General features: G+C 48.0%; 1 protein-coding gene across 4 annotated transcripts in view; it reads right to left on the reverse strand.

Moving 5' to 3' along the window:
- LOC144731264 (membrane-associated guanylate kinase, WW and PDZ domain-containing protein 2-like) overlaps positions 1-20685 on the reverse strand; it is a 135313-nt gene that overhangs the window by 60691 nt on the left and 53937 nt on the right. For all 4 annotated transcript variants that reach the window (XM_078612303.1, XM_078612304.1, XM_078612302.1 and 1 more), the window contains exons 4-7: positions 15075-15191; positions 5130-5249; positions 3840-4019; positions 3151-3403 (exon numbers count right to left, since the gene is read on the reverse strand). In XM_078612303.1, the coding sequence (XP_078468429.1) occupies positions 3151-3403; positions 3840-4019; positions 5130-5249; positions 15075-15191 (670 nt within the window). The remainder of the gene's footprint in view (positions 1-3150; positions 3404-3839; positions 4020-5129; positions 5250-15074; positions 15192-20685) is intronic.

Here is a 20685-nt window from a genome sequence, read left to right on the forward strand (position 1 = left end):
TTGGCTCCGCACTCTGCACTTCCCTTGTTCGACAGCCAGCCACGAAATAATTTAAATGAAAATGAGAAAACATTTCTGCAAGTCGACTTTTTTGAGTCACTTATACCACATTGACCCATAATAATAATAATGCACGCCATTATGGCTCATTTCTTCATCATTTCATTTCCCTGGTGTACGAGCAAGCCAGCACCAGCACCACCGTCACTATCACCACAAAAAAAAAAACACTCGGGGGGGTGCTGGATTTTCAGACAGATTTGCACTCTCGCTGCTTTACTTGAACGGCATTCCCTTTCCTCCGTCGTAACGTGCTTATGAATGCAATAATCACACCGGAGAATCACGTAGAAGGAAAATTAACCAGGATTAATTAAAAGCGGATTTTTAATAACTGGATGAGATGTTACCCAGGTGGCTCCCCCATGGGGTTCGCACCGAAGCCACACCGAAATGACCGGGTTCGAATCCGGATGTCAGTCACCTGGCGATTAAAATCGAGTTCTTAAGCGTTTAGTTAGGCGATCTCAGCCTTGTCACGAGCGAAATAACGACGAATAATAACGAATTACTTCTTTTCTGTCAATGAGGAAGAAGTAAAAAACCACGCTGTACACATCTTGATAGAAATGTGGGCCACACCTCTGCTGTGGATTAGAAGCCCGTGCAGAGATAACTCCCGGAGTAGTTCTACGGTGTCATCTTTTGGGGACATTCTCAAGAGGGGAGGAGGAGACGGGGGGGGGAGTCGAGGTCAGTGCTGCTTCACCGGCAAGGGCTCGCGCGTTCGTGCAACGACAACGCCACAGCAGCGGGCTCCCCATTATCGTGGTGCCGGACAAATTGCATTCTGCACGCATATAAGTTGGCAGCACTCAGGAGCCGTGATTCATCGCTTTACAAAATAAACACTATTTATAGCAATGTGCCTGCTTATGGATGCTCTCCAGCAAGCACAGTCCCCCACACACACACACCCCCTCTGCCCCTGTGTAGTGGATGCTCGGCAGGATAATTGGCCGCAGGGCTGTTAGTTGGGGGGGGGGGGTTCTTCTTCTTCTCTCTCTAAAATGAAGAGACTAATTAAGTGTTCTTGTAAGCCTCATCTCCATGAATAATGTTTAACAAGGGCATTGCCTTATCAATCAATTGTTGGTTAAATTACATTAACAACTCACTCACCAAATTCTTAACCCTTACCTTTAACTGTAACATTAACCTCTTATCCACCATGCTTAAAACTACATCCCCTTAACCCTTATTAGTACTAACATTAATCACACTTCCATAATGTAGGGGAGGTTTTTTTGGGGTTAAATCACGTAAATATATAAACGTGTCGTTGTGGCGAGATGTTAACTCCCTCGCCTAGTATGCAGGAAGTCGTGGATTAGAACCCCGAACCTGAGGCCTGTTGTATGGTTGGAGTTTGCATGTTCTCCCCGTGGTCGCATGGATTTTTCTCCCGCTTCTCCGGTTTAGAGTTTAGAGTATTTGGCTGCTATAAATGTCCACATGATAAGCCACTTCGTTGAGCTATCATTTGCGGCCAGGTCGCTTCTAAAAAAAGAGAGCTATATGGCTCAGTGGGCCTTACCTGGTAAAATTTTAAAAATATTGTTCGTAGTTTTTAGTTTAGTATCGTCAAATCGGTCCATCATCCAACCATGGTAGTACTGCTTGCTGCCCGATCGCGTAGCACTCTTCCGTAAGAGTCAACACGATGTCTGTAACCGAAGCCGATGCATTTCGCTTTCTCGCCATCAGCGTACATCCCAGTGTGCACAACTCCCAACTCCCCATGCCCTCTTTGATGCACTTTTTGACACTTTGTTCAAAGTCACTCTGCCAGTGTCACAGCGGGTGCTGTGCGATGAGGAGCGGTGGTGTAGCGGTTAGCACGCTGCACTACCAACCCGGCGACCCGAGTTTGTTTCCCCGAATCCCCTAGGTCGACTAAGCCTCAAATGAGTACCTGGTACGCTGTGCAAACATCGCAACTCGGGAGACAAAGGTGGCCGGGCCTGGTGCTGGCCACCCACCCCCTCGTGTGCCATGCCAGCACTTGCCCCAACAGTCTGTGGAGGCTATATGGGGGGATCTTTGTCTTTGTGTGCGATGACCGAAAGTGGTTTTCTTCAGGCACACTCGCACGCCACTCTTCACGACATAACGCAATTTTACAAATTGCCGCAGCCCGTTTATTTTGTTCTCGGTTTCCCCTTCCGTTTCGTTTGATCCACGACTCGCCAAGCGACGGAGCGCGTCCAAGAAGGGTGATCACCGCACTCCGACTCGGAGCGATGCGCTTGGCTTGAACGCAGGAGCTAGATGGCCTGTTGCAATCGTGAGACCGTGAGAGGTGGCGACGGCTTGGGGAGAGGCCTTAATCCAGCATTGGACAGACCGTGACTGATTATTATTGTTAATAATGTTGGAAAGCGTTTATTCTGCGTTGCATTAAATCTCCATTGATTGCACAAACAACAACAAAAACTATAACATTAAATTTGGTTCTGCACTTAATTTAGCCGATTTCCAGCTCTGAGAGTTAGCGGTTTGACGTTCATGCGAACACCCTCGCTCTCATGTGGCAGAGTGGGTGGGAAAGTGATGTCTCCTACTATTGTGCGTGGACCACAGTGTCACCTGAAGGGTGCTCAAAAGTCTCTCTGCGATGCCCGCTTCCATGGGCCGATCTCCAACACACGAAAGGACACTTAATGGAATGGCTCCATCCCAGATATGACAACAGTTTTCCAACTTTTGCGAAATTTGAGCTTTGTATAGTAGTCATAATAACAATAATAACATTGCAATATGAAGGCTTCGGCATGGAAGAGAAAACCAACCTTTTTCAGTGCCTCGTTTGACAGGCGAGTAACACAGCCATTCCTCGACAAGGTCAGACGAGATGGTTGTGTGCCAGGCAGATTAACGGCTTCACTTTGGATGAACATATCATCGTTGAATCTGATCAGAAGGAAATGTGGAATCGCCAACCTTGGTGCGATATTATCGTCGACAGCGTCCGTTCCGGTTGAACATGACCGCCAGCTGTTTGTCGTATGCACGTGTAACATCTTTCCCACCGTACGTAGCCAAACGGGCTGAATCGGAGCATCGAACACGCAGACACACGGGACTCACTCGATGAAGTAGATCTCCCCGCTCTCAGTGCACGCCATCTCCCAGTTCGCGGGCAGCGGGCCCAGCTCCTCCCCGTGCCCCCCCCCCACCTCCAGGCCGTTGGAGCCCTCAGAGCTGGGCCCACCCAGCGACGCAGAGCCCAGGGGGTGCTCGTGGAGTTTGGGGGGCCGCTCGCCGCTCGCCCCCCGCCGCTGGGAAGCCTGCGTGGTCTGCGTGCGCGTTGCGGGCGCCCCGTCGCCATCGCTCGAGTCGCCTGTGGCACGAGAGCAACGAGGCGAAGGGGAATCAGAATCTTTAGTTATACTGGAGGAATCCGATGAGCTATGAAGCTCTTTGTAAAGAGATGTCCAGTAGGGGCACGGCGTCAGAAAGTTACAACAATACAAACACGCGATAGGAGCGCAAACGATAGGAAAGGTAAGCAAATCACAATAACAATAAATATTTGTATTTTACCAGGCAAGGACCACTGCGCTATTAGCTTCTTTGTCAGAAGCAACCTGGCCACAAATGATAGCTCAACGAAGTGGCTTATGATGAGAAGCCACGACGCGACCACGGGGCGAGAGACACGCAAACTCCAAACATACAGCAGCAGGCGTCAGGGGTCGGGATCGAATCTGCAACCCTCCTGTAGACCAGGCGACGGAGTTAACATCTCGTCACCGCGGCACCTCGGCGCTGCTCACCCGAGTCGCGCCCGCCGTTGAGCGCTGCTGCCCGGCCCGCATGGCTCCCCTCCCTGTGCTCCATGTTGCTCACGGACTTGGTTCGTTTGCGACGCGAGCCCAGGCCGGGCCGAGGCTCGGGCAGAGGGAGCGAGCCGGCCGGAGGCTCCGACGGGGGCTTCGGGGTCCCGTAGAAATTTCCTGCGGCGGAGGACCGGGAGGGGCCATTTTTTTTAAAATCTTAAATGCCCGATCGGCAACTTTCCGACGAAGGTCACAATGATTTACGCGCAAGCTCTGTCCGACAGTCCCGCGTGCTTATCTATCCGTCGGAAATTGGGGTGGAGGGGGTGACGCGGTAACCGTCGTATAGTTCATCTGATCGACCGACGGCGGCGGGTTATCTAAATCTGCGCGGATGGAGGTGGGTGGATGCATGCATGCATGTAGAAATTCTTTATGCACCGTACGTAGCCAACTGTGCTAAATTGGAGGTGCGGGTGGGAGGCAGTGACTTAAGAAGCTGGCTTAGTGTTAAGTGCCGTGCCGGGAGATCGAACGGGCAGCTGTGGCCATTACAGCAACACCCCAGCCAGGATAACGAGCAAAAAAATAGATTTATAATGGACGAATGGTTACGTGCCTAATAAGTACGATAAATTGTGCTACTGTCATAAACTAAACAGTTGGCAGGTTGCAGTGTGGAACACAGAAAAGACTTGGTCAAGGCTCACCGCATAAATTGAATTGTAAAAGGTACAGACAACTCAGTGCCAACATCAAAAAGGCAAAAAACTGGAGCGATGGGATTAAGCAAAACTAAATATTAATTGCACCGATACGTGCGCTGCACAATACCGCCTCGGTGAGTTTGCCAAGCGTTTTGAGGTTTATATATTTTTTTATTTCGTTCAATGCCAAAAAATTTGTTGTTCAAACCGGTGCGTCATAATTCCCAAAACGTGGAGAATACTAATTTCATTATCATGAAAATGTCCTCGTGAAAATTTCTATAAACCCAATCTGTTGCAGCAGCTGCAAATATAAAGAATCGCACACGTGGGTCAACGTTATCACTCCAAGTTTTAAGAGGTATTCCCCCCCCACCCCCTCTTAAAATGTATTCAAAGTGCATTTTTTGGCACGACAATGAGAAACTATCCACATTTAATCCATAACACGAGTGGTCGCGCGATTAACGCACGAACAATTAAACCAATTTACGTCACTTGATCCAGTCCCCCTACCCGGGGGTCCTCGCTAGGTCAAGGGTTAGAGGCGTGTGGCAGAATTTGGGTGGCCGCGAAGCACCTTCGTAGGTGCCCGTCTCCAGGAGCGTGCCGCTCTTCTCCAGCGCCAGAAATTCGGCCAGCAAAATGAAGTTGTAGTCCACTCCGGGCACTTCGCCTTCTCGAGGTGCCCGTGTCGTGCCTGCATGCATGTACACCAGCACAGTTCTCATATAAGCAACACGTCCTTCATTTAGTGCATTGGGTGGCAGGATTTGTCCCAGAAAGGCACCACGTGTTCGAGCAAAAATAAAATCGGATTGACTTCACTTGGGCGACTGCCATAGGCAACCCTTGATACAAACACACTCCTGGTATGCAGGAGGTCGTAGGTTTGATCCCACTGGGTCCTGCAGTTTTTCCCTCCACATTTAGAAACGTGCGTTTAGAGCGTTTGGCTGCGATAAATTTCCACACGATAAGCCCACTTCTCCGAGCGATCATTTGTGTCCAGGTCGCGTCTGTAAAATAGCTATATAGCTCAGTAGGCCTTACGCGGTAAAATAAAAAATAGTTTAGTTTTCCTTCAGATTATGAGTGCACCTGGGATTTTCTCCCAGTGAGGTGCTTGTATTCAGCTTCTAAAGTTAGTATAGTTAAATTAGTTGCGATAGTTTAAATTATTGTCGAACCATTTACTCATTCAGGGCCGAGAGTAAATGTTGTATCTACTTTCACAGGTGGTGAACAATTGCCCAGAGTGAATTGCAATGCGATGGGCACCTTAGATATGTCAAGCAAGGCAGAAGCAATATCATGTAAGGGATGTCCTTACGACGGATGAGAAGATAGCGTATATGACATGCCTATTCTGGCAGATAGGCTTTCAGCATTAACGATAACAATAATTCAGTAAATTTGGTACTGGACATTTTTATAGCGTAAGGCTATGACAGCACGAAGGTGAATACGTTGCAATGTGTAACTCAGTGAGTAGTTTGCAGGTAATATTTAGCAAATTTGGACCACGACGTCGGCCCACGATGGCCCACTCGTTTGTAACGATGTCAGGGGGGATATTTAATGTCCACGATGAAGCGGACGTTGCGTATTTTACGAAAACCCATTTGGTAGAAATTAACCAGGGCAGCCTGCCGGAATCGAACCGCGAACCTTCGCAACAAGCGGCGAAAGCGATGCCCACTTGACCATGTCACTGCCCCAAAATAAAAATAATTATTAAATCAAAAATATCCTTAACTGTATCTGCAATAGGCACACAGTAGCATATTCTTGTGAATAATTTAGAGGCCTACAAAATATTTTTTTCCATTGCCACATTTGTGTGTGCACGGCACTGGCATGCAAGCTTTGACATTCCGAAAGGTCGTGAAATATGCGCGGTGACCTGACCTATGGAGCACGTTTGTGTTAATGTTTACAGTAAATAAATAAAACTCAAAAGGTGACGGATTAATGCACTCGCGCTGGGAGAGAATGAGATGCGCGTAATGAGGGGTCGTGTTCGTCTTCCCAGTGCTTGCCAAGGTGAAGCCAACATTTTGCTAAGCAACAATATAATTACAGCATTGTCAAAAAATAAAACATTCTTAAAAAAATTATTCCCCAACTGCCAATCGCGTCCGACACTTCGTCAAAGTTTTCTTTCGGCAACTTTCAGCAATACATAAAAAGTATAAATTTTATCACATTTCCAAAAAGTTATTTCCAAACCACACAATCAAATGATGCGATTCTATTTTTGAATAGAATTGCATCATTTGATTTGACCCAACGCTGCACGCTGCAGCTCACGAGTTGAATGCAGTTCCTGGGCAGTTCAAGAGTGGCTTGATAGAGACGAGACAACTTTTTTTTACTTTTCAAGAGGACTTTATTTGTAAAACGGGGAACAAAAAAATCTGCAGGAGTGGAAGCGACTCGGGGTGTTTGCCCGCTGGCGGGCATGAGCACTTCTGGGGTCCTCCCACAGATTTCTAAATTCAAATCTCCACCTTCAACCAGCACTATCGAACCGGCGTGTAACCACCCCACGTGACCCCCTCAGTGACCACCTCAGTGACCACCTCAGTGACCACCTCAGTGACCAACCCAGTGACCACCCACAATGACCATCCCACGTGATCACGCGCTGGGAGAGAACAAGATGTGCGTAATGAGGGGTGTGTGTCCCGAGTATTCGTCAAGGTGAAGCCAAACATTTTGACAACTGAAAATATTATTACGATCACCAGGATTTAATTAGTAGGTGTGTGAAACACTAAAGCACCGGCAACACGCAGGAACACGCACGTACACCCAGTGACCCGAGTTGAATTCCCGCTCACAACCAATAACAGTGACGAATATTTGAAATTTGTCTTGAGCCTCCCCTAGGTTAACGTAACCTAAAATGAGTGCCTGTTGTACGGGATATAAACATCAGCACTGGGGGAGACACAGGGCGCCGGGAGCGGTGCTGGTCAACACCCTCTCGTGTGCCGTGCTGGCCTTCACGAGGCATTCCCTAACAGCACTTGCCCCAACCGTCTATTCAAGGCTATATGGGGGGCCTTTGTCTTTTGTGTACACATGCACGCACGACAAAATCACTATGAGGACAGCAAACACCCGTCTTGGCCATCCTCAGACAGAAACACAAAAGGAGCCCAAATATAATTAAAAAACGCCCCCCCCCCTCCTTGCCCCAATTTAAAAACTTGCATATTTTCCCTCAAAACAATTGCAAAGACCAGAATTGTCATTACTATTGTTATTATTACGATAATTGCGGCCAGGGGGGGCGGGAGATTTTCGGTCGACAATTTACGCGCTCGCAATTGGGGGGCTCTGCGGCGTCGTTCGTGATCGTGATCGCAAACAACACGGGGGAGCGAGGGAGGGAGAAAAGAGAGGAGAGGGAGGCGAGGGAGGAAAAAACAAACGTGCCACGCAAGCAGAAGTTGGCAGCAACGCAAGTGCAAATCCGCACAGAAGCAATAATTTCCCTGTTCATTTACCATCACGTGGCAAGAGACGAGTGTGAGCTAATTGCAGCCAAAGAGTTACATTTCACATTCGTTGATGAAATCTAAATTGGTGGCAGAGAAGAGTTGGGATGGGGGGGGGGGCGCAGGGGGTGGAGGAGCCTGCTAGCAGTTGTTCGAGGATCAACGAGTTGCTGCTGGTGAAACTCCGAGCCCAACAACAACAACACCGCAGCCGGTGGCAATTTCACAGATAAATAAACTTCAAACGGTCGGCTTTATTGTAAATCCTGTAGAGTTATTACATCACCGTCTTCATTGTGAACTCCCACGATGGAGTTCCTGCGCAGCAGACACATTTTTGGGCGAGCAAAGATAAAACCAGGCTGTTGGGGCAAGTGCCTTTAGGGCGAGAATCGATGAAGGGTGGGATGGGGGGCAGAGGTCGCAACCGGGTAACCGATACCCGTACCCTACCCGATACCCGGCTACCCGTACCCAGCCCGGTACGGGTACCCGTTTGCGACCCTGGTGCGGCCGGGTACGGGTAGGCCGTGAGTCACCGGTGAGTAACCGTTTGTCACTAATTTCGGGTAGGGTACGGGTAGCGTACGGGTACCCATACCCGGCCGGGTACGGGTACCCATTTGCGACCCTGGTGCGGCCGGGTACGGTTACGGGTAAGGAATCAAAACACGTTTGCGACCTCTGATGGGGGGTACACAGGAGCAGTGCGGTGTGGCGCGAACCACGTTTGGCCACCTTTGTCTATCCCTTCGAGTATTGTGGTTCACACCACTACACCAGGTACTTTTTTTTTAAAAGCAGAGTCCGCTCATAAAAATCCACCGTTGATGTTGGCCATGGCCAGGGATTTAACTGAAGTGGGGCCAGGGTTTGTAGCGCAGTGGCCGTCTGGCAAGAACAATATGGTCACAATTTTAGACAAAGTGAAAGTGTCTCCCTGCTCAAACTGGCCATTGGGCAGCGCTCCTACACACTGGCGGCCCTGGGCCAAGGGTGGAAATTCCACATTTACAAGGCACGGGACAGTCCATCCATATGATGACCGCTGCCGACTTCCCACAATGCGGTATTCATTTTAGAACCTGGACCGACAACTGGGATTGAAATTCATGACTATCCGATTGCGTCTGGTGTTCCAAGTACAATCACAGTCAACTCTCAATTATATAATGGGGTAATGGGGGAGAGAGGGCCTGCATATAAGATAAGCATTCTGACAATGTAAAACGTACACTGTTTAGGCTACAAAAATGCATGTATCGTTCACCTGCCTAATGGGAGCGAAAAAACAGTGTGTGGTTGTTGGTGATAATCGTATCCGGTGTTCCTGCTGCAACAAGTTCGCAGTCACATGAGTAGCGGACCTTCGATGAGCGGTAAGGAACCGCTGATAACAACACAAACCAGCATTGCTCATGGAGATATTTTTGTATCCCCTCTTCTCGGAAGCATGCCAAATCCACCCACGGACAATCGCGCCTTCGTGATAACAAGGCCAATCCACCGCGCCGGTGCTACATTTCACAGACTGGTAAAATTCTGCAGTAGTTTCACAGCAGGGGGCAATGTCGCAACTCCACCGTTAGGTAATTCCGCAAGCAATTTTCTAATTTTGGCAAATTCTAAGCACGACGACGACGATGACACGCGTGGCCCCGCCACCTCCAACGATGCAGCAGCGGGCAGGCGCGTGCAATTTCGTGGGTCAACGCGCCCGCAACTATTAACCGGGACGGCCGCCTGGCTCACACCGCGAACTTCGGCAAGAAGCGGGTGGGAGCTTGCCGCTCCGTGCCGTGTGCAACGTGTCTCTTCATGCAAGGTTGGGTGGGGGGGGCGGTGGGCGGTGGTGGTGGGGAGAAAAGGCACCAAAGAAAAAAATTGGGTCTCCCACGACTTGCTAGCCATTATTCCCTGGCCGATGGAAGTGGAGGGAGACATGGGGGTTGGGGTGGGGAGGAATGGCGGGGGAGAATTCAATAACCCCAGTGAGATCGTCCAAACAGACTTCAGCTACCCACGGTGAGGGCCTGCTTCCAACCAAGGCACCGCACACAAAGGCCCCTTTTCATGGTGACAGGAGACAGAAAAGCACATTTAGAAAATGAATAGATATCGGTTTGGGTTTCCTTGCATTCATATTTGGTGTGGATATTTATATTCCTATAATATAAATAATGCAGACATACATAAATAGCCTTTGTTTATACAGGGAAGGACCTCGCTGGCTTTCAAAACATTTCCAGAGGGTTCTGCATCGCAATGTTTGGTCAATTCCTTTTTCTAAAGGAGGTCCTTTGAAATGCGGGAGAAAATTAGGAGCACCTGGAAAAAACCCACGCTCGCAAGGAGAGATTCATAGGTCTGCACAGATGGGTTCGTGAAGCTACTTACTGCAATGCAATCCGCCTGGCCTGTGCACAGCCCAGCAGGTTTGTGAGTTTCACATCCCACAGCAATCTTTGCGTGGTCCACAAACCCTGCAATTCTGGAAAATCGCCTGATTAAGCTGGTTGTAATCGCCAGTGAAACGTTGTACTCAAATTGTAAATGTTGTGGGTTTACTCTCCATCACACCGGTGTGGTGAAGTAGTAGCTAACTGGCACGTTTTGTTCACTGGACAAACCTTACTAATTGGCTGTGTCGGGTGGCGGGTTGGTTAACGACACATTTATATATAAGCGACTAAACCCAAAAAAAACAACCTTGATTATGAAATAGTGGCAACCTATCACCGTCGCCATCGCCAGACAGGCTTGTTCTCAAGGATCTCACTGTGCGCCGATGAACTTTCGCTTGATAAACGATACCGATTACTATGGCACTCATCCACTGGCACTTCCTGGCAGCCGGGCCAGCCAGCGCGTGACCCTCACGGTACGGGGAGGCTTTCCACTGGCTATTGGCCTTGTCAAACCGGATCACAACTGTGCTACGCCGGTCTCACAAGACGACAAGTGCATCTGTCTCGGGGGACCAGCAGAGCCAGGCTTGTCACAATTAATTCAAAAGAAACCTCATTCATTAACAGCACTTTGGTAATCCACTTCTGGATGAAGGCCTCGTCCAATACAGTGTAAAATAAAAACCAGCCGAACTATTTTTGTATCCCTCCACCCCACGCCCCCACCCTGCCTGCCCCCATCATAACATTGACAGAAATGGTCGGGTTAACTCTCCCACGTCTTGCCTAATGACCACGCCCCGTCGTGCCAATGTTGACCGGACACCAATCCAACAACGGCATCAACGTTGGCAAACTCTCTCTCTCTGTTTGCGGGCTCCTCCTCTCTCTCACACCCCCCCCCCCAACTGCCACCCCCAACGCTTTCCCAAATGGCTGATGGCCACAAAAAACGGAAGCTGTCTCTCAGGCCATGCATCAGCATTGCTACGGCCGCGATAGCAAAGGGGCTAATGGGCCAACGAGTGAACAAAGGCACGACATTAAATTATTCAGGCACGTGACAATGAGGGCGCTCAAGCGCGCACGGCAGGCCCGGGCAACACAATGGCCTCCTATGTTTCCTACAAGTACAGCGGCGTGTCCATTGTGCACTTTGCTGTGTTTGCTTGGAAGTAGTGGGCGCCGATGTTTAAATTAGAACACAAAACCTAACGTGGCTGCCTAGTGTGCAGGCGGTGCGACTGCACCAAGGTGCTAGGGGCTGGAGGGTCCCAAAGGCCTCAGGGACCAGGCTATAAATAAGTGGGGGGGGGGGGGTAATAGGAAATTGGACATGGAGTCCAAAATCCTTGCACAAGGGCCCCATGCCAACCACACTACGCCACTACGGATATACAAAATGCCTCTCTGCCGGTGTGACCCGATGGTGCTGCATAGAGCAATGCCTAAAGAAGCAGAATAGATTTTTTGGTTACGTCAAATTATGGTAATGTTGCAGCGACTTCACGCTCGTCTGATTTCCAAGCAGAATCTTTCTCCGTTAATCAAACATCAGGACGCGTGCAACCGCACACGTGAATGTGTTTCATGAAAATTGAGCTCTGAAGAACTGTAATAAAATGCGCAGATAAATGCCACTCCAACAAAGGGATGAAATGCAAAAAATTCCACCATGATTGCCAAGTCGATTTGACGTACTCTGTCATCCAGTGGGCAATATCGTAATCCAGGCGGGTGCCCTCATGCGTGATGGCTTCATCTCGGTGTGATCCGCCAACCCTTGCTACGGGTTGGTGGATAAACCAGGCATGTGCCACACTATGTGCCACGCTCAGATTAGCACGGCTGGCTACGGATAGTGTGTAAGAAGTCCAACATACATACCATGCCCGGCAACGTACCACATACGACATGGCCCCGTGCCACTTTACCTCAGCCGCATATGTGAATGTGTGGGATGGTGAGGAGCTAAAGTCCAGTCGTCAAATCAACTTCTGGACGAAGGCCTCCTTACCCTCCCCCACCATCTGTGTGGGTTGTGAGGGCTATTTGACCATACCTCACTGCCTCTGGTCAGTACAGGTTGGTAAAGGTGGGGGCGGACTTCAGAACAATAATGAGTTTTGCCGCACTGCCCTCTATTACCCACAATGCCTGCTGGACCGGAGGCTTTTTGAAGGGGGGGGCGGGCGCGGTGGGCACCCATCAAAGCCATATACATGGTAAAAAAAATCCTGCTTAGCTTGCAAGGTCTGAACGGAACGAGCACGGCTCAGGACGATGTCGAAATACGTGGGGATCAGAACTTGCAGACGCGTGGTCAAGCGGCCTGTGGCGTCTTCTGAATGAGAAGATTTAAAACTCGTCATATATATAAAGAAAAAAAATATCAGTTTGAGTTCATAAAAAAGCCAATATAAGTGTGCCTCCACTGAAATGGTCGTCACGGTTTTTTTTCTTCCGTCAACTGTGCCCAAATCACATTCGTATTTTGACACACGAGCACCACGCCATGCGACGGAGGAATTGCACAGCGAGCAGTGACACGTGTGACACGGTGTTCGAGAAATACGACTGCTGTTACTTCAATTTCTTCAAATCTGTAATAAGTGGCACACTTACTATAGACTGACGGCCCTCTCTGCGATGTGCCATGCAAAGCGTCAAGAGGTGGAATGAGCCAAATTAAGTACATTTTTTTGAGGCCTCTGTGAGGCCTTCACAGTTAATGTGCAATCCCTAAACAATGTTTTACTGCCAAACCACGAACATGTATGGGTGGCATATATCCTCTGGACTTAAATTTTTTATTTATTTCATTTATCCACACTTTGATCCTTTAAAATTTCTCAGAGCCATGCAACGGCTCGCTGACATGGACACCTAAGAGTTACCTCTGAGAACACTCCATGTGACCTCTGGTCCACACGCAGGAGAGGGCAGTAAATTCCCACTTGTTCTGCTGATGATGAAAGCGAGGTTCATCACAGGAGTCAAAGCTGATATTTTATTTCTCAGGAGATGGATTTCAGCCAACTTAAGTGCAAAACCAAATTTAGTGCGATGGGTTTTTCGTGTGTATTCATTGGTTGCCAGGCTCCAGACCATGAACTCATATCAGACGCGATAATCCAGTTGTAAATCGCAGGTGGCTGACACTTGGATTCAAACCCAGGATTTCTCAGCAGTGCAAACTCATTTCTCACTGACACAGCATCAACTCCCAGAGCCACCCAGCCCACCTCTCTATCGCATTTACATCTTGAGTCTTGAGCTCCCGTCTCGTAATCAAGTGTGGTCCCACTGTACCGTGTGAACGGGCGAGGTGATAATGATTGGGAAATGATATGGCTGCTGGGCTGGCTGAATTGGTTGGCTAGTGGGTCCGTTAGCATGTCTTGTGCAATTTTATGGACAAGTTGGTCAGGTTTTAAATCTCGTACAGCAACGCACAACAGAGTAGTGAAGTCAGCAACATGCCCAGTTACTTTCAGTTGTGTGTGGCACATATTCACTACTCGCACATTCACAAAAATCCCCAATACAGCCGACGTAAGACTGTTGGGGCAAGTGCTGTTACTGAGCGCCTATTAAGGCCAGCATGGCACACGAGGGGGTGCTTGGCCAACAACACTACCGACCACCTTTGTATCCCCGGTGATCATATTTACACACCACACAGATACCAATTTAAGTGTGGGTTGACCCACAGGAGGGCATAGGACCAGTTCATATATCACTCCCCGCTGATGATAGTTATGGCTGGGAATTGAACCCAGGTGGCTGTAATCGTAGGGCAGTGCACTTGCCATTGCATCACACATTCACCCACAAAAACACACAATACCCACATACATACGTATTAACTACTTCCGTTTTAAGTGCTGGTGCTCAGATAACCCCCCAAGTGCATTACTTATTTTAGGCCGAGTCAACCTAAAGGTGGCCCAATTCCAGGTTTGCATGCATGTACAAACAATAACGATAAAGACCCCCCATTAAGCCTAAATTGGCTGTAGGGATACAAATAATGAACACAAGAAATGCAAAGATCCCCTCTGTAGCCTAACAGACTGTAAATAAATGCTGTTAGTGAGCACCTATTAGAGCTTACACACACACACACAGACAGTTGACCTATACATACACACTGGAGAACCACTCACACACGCACACAGTAGAACCAGTCTGACACACGCGTATGCATACACACACACAGCTGACCATCACGCACAGCAGGACCACACTGTCAACAAAGACAAAGAGCCCCTGTATAGCCTCAAAAGACTATTGGGGCAAGTGCTGTTCGTGAGTAGCACCCATGAAGGCTGGCACGGCACACGAGGGGGTGGGGTGACCAGCACCACGCCCGACCGCCTTCGTCTTCCGAGTGGCGATGTTTACGCACCGCACCAGGTACTCATTTGAGGCCGAGTCGACCTAGGGGAGGCCCATGACCGGTTTAGATAACCGTCACCGGCGTTGGCCGCGAGTGGGAATCGGACCGGACCCAGATCGCCAAGTTCGTAGCCCGGCGGAGCCAACTGCTACACCGCCGCTTCCCGCACACACACACACGCACAGACACAGTGGCATCGCACTCACATGGCGTCGTCCTCAGATAGAGGTTGTCCCGTATCGTCTGCTGGAACTCATGGTCCAGCGAGCCCTTGGCGAACCGCTGGTTCAGGTAGTGCCGCAGGTCCTTGTTAATCAGGCTGCCTGGAAGTGGAGAGCACACGAACAGCGACACTCGGAGTCAGGGGCGAGCGGTCGAATCTACCACCACCACCACCACTCCCCTAGGCCAGGCGGCACCCAGTCCCGTAAACACTTGGCGGCCAGACACAGCCCCAAAGTCGGCACATGGTAGCGCCACCCCCCCCCCACTCCGCCACAGTGTGGAGTGAGTGATGAATGAAGGGGGCGGGTTCTGCATTCCGGGTCGCGCGACCGGGAATCTGTGCCGTGTTTTATCGCCGACGCAACCTTTCTCTCCGTTCTCTCGCTGGGTAAGGGACGGGCTGCCGAGAGAAAGGCGCGCTCGAAAGGTCAGCCCGGATTCTGCTAAAAAAAACAAGAGCGCGGAGCGAGGACGACAGCTGAGCCAAACAACAAGCGGTGTTCGAATAAATGTTTAAGCAGGGGCGCGGGCGAGAGAGGAAGTCTCTGATTTTGACACCGTAATTCAGTTAGTTGCTTTAAAATAGATTTAGTAATAGGTTTTTACCCTTTCAACTGGTACAAAACTGACACCTTTATACAAGGAATCATGTTTGCAATAACCACAACACAAGCAGTCAAAATACAAACAAAAAGAAACAACTCTGATAATGATAAGCACTGTCCCTGAAGTTGATTGGTCCACACCCGAGACAACTTTTCTTAGAGCCTAGTCTCCACTGGTGTTGGGACCAGATGACGCCAAAAGGCGTACAACACAAAAACAGCGCACTATCAGAGTATTGAGAGCTCGGGGTAAGCATTTACACTATGAGACCTCATTTACCAGTGGCAAAATATAGTAATAGGTTTTTAGTAATATAGTAATAGTTTTGTACCAGTTGAAAGGGTAAAAACCTATTACTATATTTTGCCACTGGTAAATGAGGTCTCATAGGTTAAAATAGATTCTAAAGAGTCTAAGTTCATCATCAGCCATGGTTAATCCACTGCTAGATGAAGGCCTCCCCAAGCCACGGATGCCAACTCTCATGATCCTGCAATGCAAGAATCCAATCCACGCAACCCCCTTAAGGACCCCGAATCGTGACAATTCAGATGTTATTGTTGACGCACCTGAATATTAACCAGGGCGGCCTGCTGGTTTTAAATCACGAAGCCCAGCAACAAGCAGCAGACACGCTGGGCCTGGGCTACGTCACCGCACCCAGGAAATTAAATTTCAGCAGAGGCGTTGCATGTAGCTTGCACAAGGATATTGCAACTTAAAAAAAAAACACAAATTTCATTTTCTAAGCAACAGTAGCACTCTCAGACTACAGAAACCACACACACGCGCACAGTACAGTATAACGATTTGGAAATCATGTGCGGTGAAGAATTTTTTTCCAGAGCTTAAATAGATTCAGTTGCAATAAATGCGATGTAAAAAAAGAAGTATTTTAAAAAGAATGTCAAGCTCCTGTAGTTAAACGCAAATTACTTACAAAGCCCCAACTGCCTGGCACTTACAAATTATTTTTGTGATGGGTTTAACATGTCAAGCCAAAAATATAACAAAAAAATTGCCAATGTTTAAGGACAAAGAGAAGGCATTAAATTGATGAAAAATATCTGGTGCAATGCCAGGCATTTTAACAGACACATATATCGTATGCAACATACACTCCCACAAGACATAAATGCACTGAAGGTGCACACAAGAGAGTACAGTACAATAAGCAGAATGTAGTCTCCACACATAAATAAATTATATGTTCAGCCCAATATCACTAAGTAGCAGTTTAAAGCAAACAAACTTTGGACTGGTTCCAATCTTCTGGGGCCTCATCAGCAGTCAGGCCTTGTTAAGCAAAATGCGCTCTAGATGACAAGATATAATTGGCAGGAGCAATAATATACCGTACCCAGTTCAATGCAAAAAATTTAGCTATTCCATACGCAAACTCATAATGCGTTGTCATCATGGAGCATAAACCATCACGTGAACTGCGGTCATCCTCGCAGCGGCTTTTGGCTAGCCAATGAACAAAAACGGCCACTGCATCACGCGCTTTCAGATGCGCTTCTGCGGCCGTCTGGAACGCCCTCCATTCGGATATTAGTTGGCCACTGGGAGCAATCCACTTTTCTATCCGAGACTGAAAACCAATTTCTTCAGAACAACTTTTTGTGTATAGTTTGTTGTCCTTCCCCCGCACCTCCGATAAGCGCCAAAGAAGTTCAACATACATGCGAAAAATAAGAATAGGTTTTCAACCTTTCTGAGCAGCTACATTCATGGGAGTTTTTTTGCTGCTCGCCTCGAGCTATAAATGCTCCCATATGTGCATCGCCTTTGTCCTGTTCGTCTATTGGCATCTCCTGGTGTGACACTGGTGAGACTCGGCCATAAAGAAGGCCGTCTCTTGGTGTCGGCCAATCAGTTTCAAAGACAATGCAGAAATTATACACTATGTAAAATGTAATACGATTTTTGTCCCTGGGTAGAAAGTGTTATTTTTTAATTGCTGATGCCTAAAAAGTACAGAAAATGGCTATTATTCACCACAAACCTTGCTTTTGTGACCAGGAGTTTACGTGAAGGAATGACACAGATTCACACATTTTATCATTGAAAATAGGTACTTTTCAAAATATCACTATCCTGGTCACAAAAGCAAAGTTTCTGGGGAATAATAGCCATTTTCTGGACTTTTGGAGGCATAAGCAATTAGGAAATAACACTTGCTACCCAGGGACAAATAAATATATTTTTTGTTACACAGTGAATTATCAGAGCATGTTTGTTTGCATGTTCACCACAAGTACGGGATTAATGCAGTCTTGATTCCTTACAAAAATGTATCTATTTGGCGTTTGAAAATCTTAACACCTGCCGTTTTATTGCCAGAAAAGGTAAAAACCTATTCTTATTTTTCTTACTTTGATAATGGCAAAAAAGGTGATATACATACATACATACATTGTGGAACATCACGGGATAAAATATGTATGCGAACAAATACGTAAACAAAACCACGGAAGCAAAACTCTGTTCCGTCCACCACGTATAACGCCCGTTTACCGTGTCCGGCAACCATCAGGTCACTGCACACCGCCTCTGCTTTGCCCTTCACCAGGAGGAGACCAACAGCACATCACGCTCACGACGGAGCATGTGGCACGTTACAGAAAGGAATGCGAGTAATCTTATCGGTCACCCTTCATTGTTTTTCCTTTCACCCCCCCCCCCCCTTTTCCTGCTAATGACAAAGCAACGTGTAGGATTAATCAGAGTTTTTAACGGTCTGTCGGTTGGACGAAAGAGCAGATATGCACAATGGGAAGAGCACAACCTTTGCAAAATGCTCGTTGAGATAAGGTTTTCTTTTTCTCTCCCCCTTGACGCCGCAGTGACCGGGAAAAGATGGCTTCGAATCACCTTTGGAAAAAGCAGTGATAAAAGTAGGGCCCCCTTTACACCCCTATCTTCTAGAAACACGCTACGTCTGTCGGGACACGCCAGACTATGCCAACACAACAAACCCGTGTTCGTCAACAACGCTGTGGGTGCCTTAAAATGGTGACGTATAAAAGTGACCATTACTGTTTGGGCAATGGCCCTTTTTCACAGCACCGTTTACTTTCGGCGCGATGACAAAAGGTGGACGCTTCTTCTTGGTTCTTTCGGTAAAGTCACGTAGAATGGAAATAATAAAATAATAAAAATAAAACATAATAAAATAATATATTATATTATGTTTTATTTTATAAAAGAATATATTATGTTTTTTTATTTTATTTTATTATTTACATTCTACGTGACTTTACCGAAAGAACCAAGAAGATGAATCCCTGCAGTCACGAAAGCTTTAAATCGAAATTTAAGGTGGACGCTGCTCAAATGTATGCAAGAGGCGACGTTTTGGGCAATGGCGATTGTCTCAAACATGGCCTATGATGTTATTTTCCTTTCTAAGACTATATTGTTGTCGCCAAATTGTTGAGATGTTTTTGCATGCGGTATTTGTGCTCATGAACCGCTGAAAAACACATGGATCCCCCCCCCTCCCCCCGTATAGCCTTAACAGCCAGACAGGGCAAGTGCTGTAAGTGAGCAGCACCTATGAAGTTTGGCACGGCACACGAGGGGGTGGGTGGCCTGCACCACGCTGGACTGCCTGCATCTCCACAGTAGCGATGTTGTTTACACACCGCAAACTAGGTTTCTCATGAGGCTGAGTCGACCTAGGGGAGGCCCACGACCGGTTCAGGTGATTTTCACTGGTGTGGGCCGCGAGTGGGAATCGAACCTTGGTCCCAGGGTTCGTAGCGCTAACCACCGCACACCACCGCGCCCCATGGCTAATGCACCACTACGAATGCAGCATCGCCAACTAACGCGTCAACTACGTTCGCGAGGAAGAGTAGGCCAAAGAACCGACAGACAGACTCTTTGAGCTCTCTCTAATGGACGTCCTTCAGCCAGCAGTGACACGAGCAAATAATTTCATAGCTGCACCTTTACTTTCCTGCCACCAAGTAACACGCATGTACTGTACATACATGTACAGCCCGTTTTGCCAATCCACTACTTGGTGAGTTCTAATCCCAGGGAGTGGGTAAACTCAACCTTTAAATACGACGAGCAACACCGAGTCATGTCCTGCAGACAGACCTGCTCCTGCTCCAGGAATGTGTAATTTACACAAGAAGATGGAGGGCCGTAATAGGGAGAATATGCTCCTCTCCATGCTCACACAACACTTAGTGTCCACAAATCTGTGGAATCAAATAATATCCCGTGCTCTGTCCCTGCTAACAGTTTGAAGTGCCATATAATGAGACTGAATGGAGGTTTCTGTTATATATATATGTACCTACGCCGGCGCCTTATTATACCGAATTCCAGAGAAGACAATTACGCAAATTAAGCATATCCATTGTATGGTGCTTAGGCCGCTGCGAGAAAAATAATCAAGCGGAATTTTTTCTCCAATTCGGCCTTTGCTCATTAAGTCTGGGTTAACGACGCGCGCCAACCTCGAGTGCCCTCGTGGGCAATTCAAGAGGTAGTTCATTTGCACCGCGGTGGCGAAATGTTAACTACCTCGCCTGGTATGCAGGAGGTCATGGGTTTGATTCCTACCCTTGACACCTGGATATTTGGAGTTTGCATGCTCTCACACTTCCCGTGGTTGCGAGGATTTTTCTCCGGGTCCTCCAGGTTGCTCCCCTCCACGTTTAGAATCGGCTTGCGTTTAGAGTATTTTGCTGCTATAAATGTCAACGTGATGAGCCACTTCGTTGAGCTACCATTTGTGGCCAAGTCACTTCTGAAAAAGAGCTACATAGCTCAGTGAGCCATACCTGGCAAAATTAAAAAGGATTAATTTGCAATTCGCCCCGGAACATGGCAAATGTTTTTATCGCAAGTCATGTTCGTGCCAAATAATCCCCAGTAGTTTTACGAACAAACCATGAACGCGATCCGCTTACTTAGGTCGGAGAGGCAATTAAAGTTAACCGATGTGTACGGCGTTACGTAACC

This window comes from Lampetra planeri, chromosome 38 (genome assembly GCF_965212315.1).
Source record: "Lampetra planeri chromosome 38, kcLamPlan1.2.h2, whole genome shotgun sequence".
Lineage (NCBI taxonomy): Eukaryota > Metazoa > Chordata > Hyperoartia > Petromyzontiformes > Petromyzontidae > Lampetra > Lampetra planeri.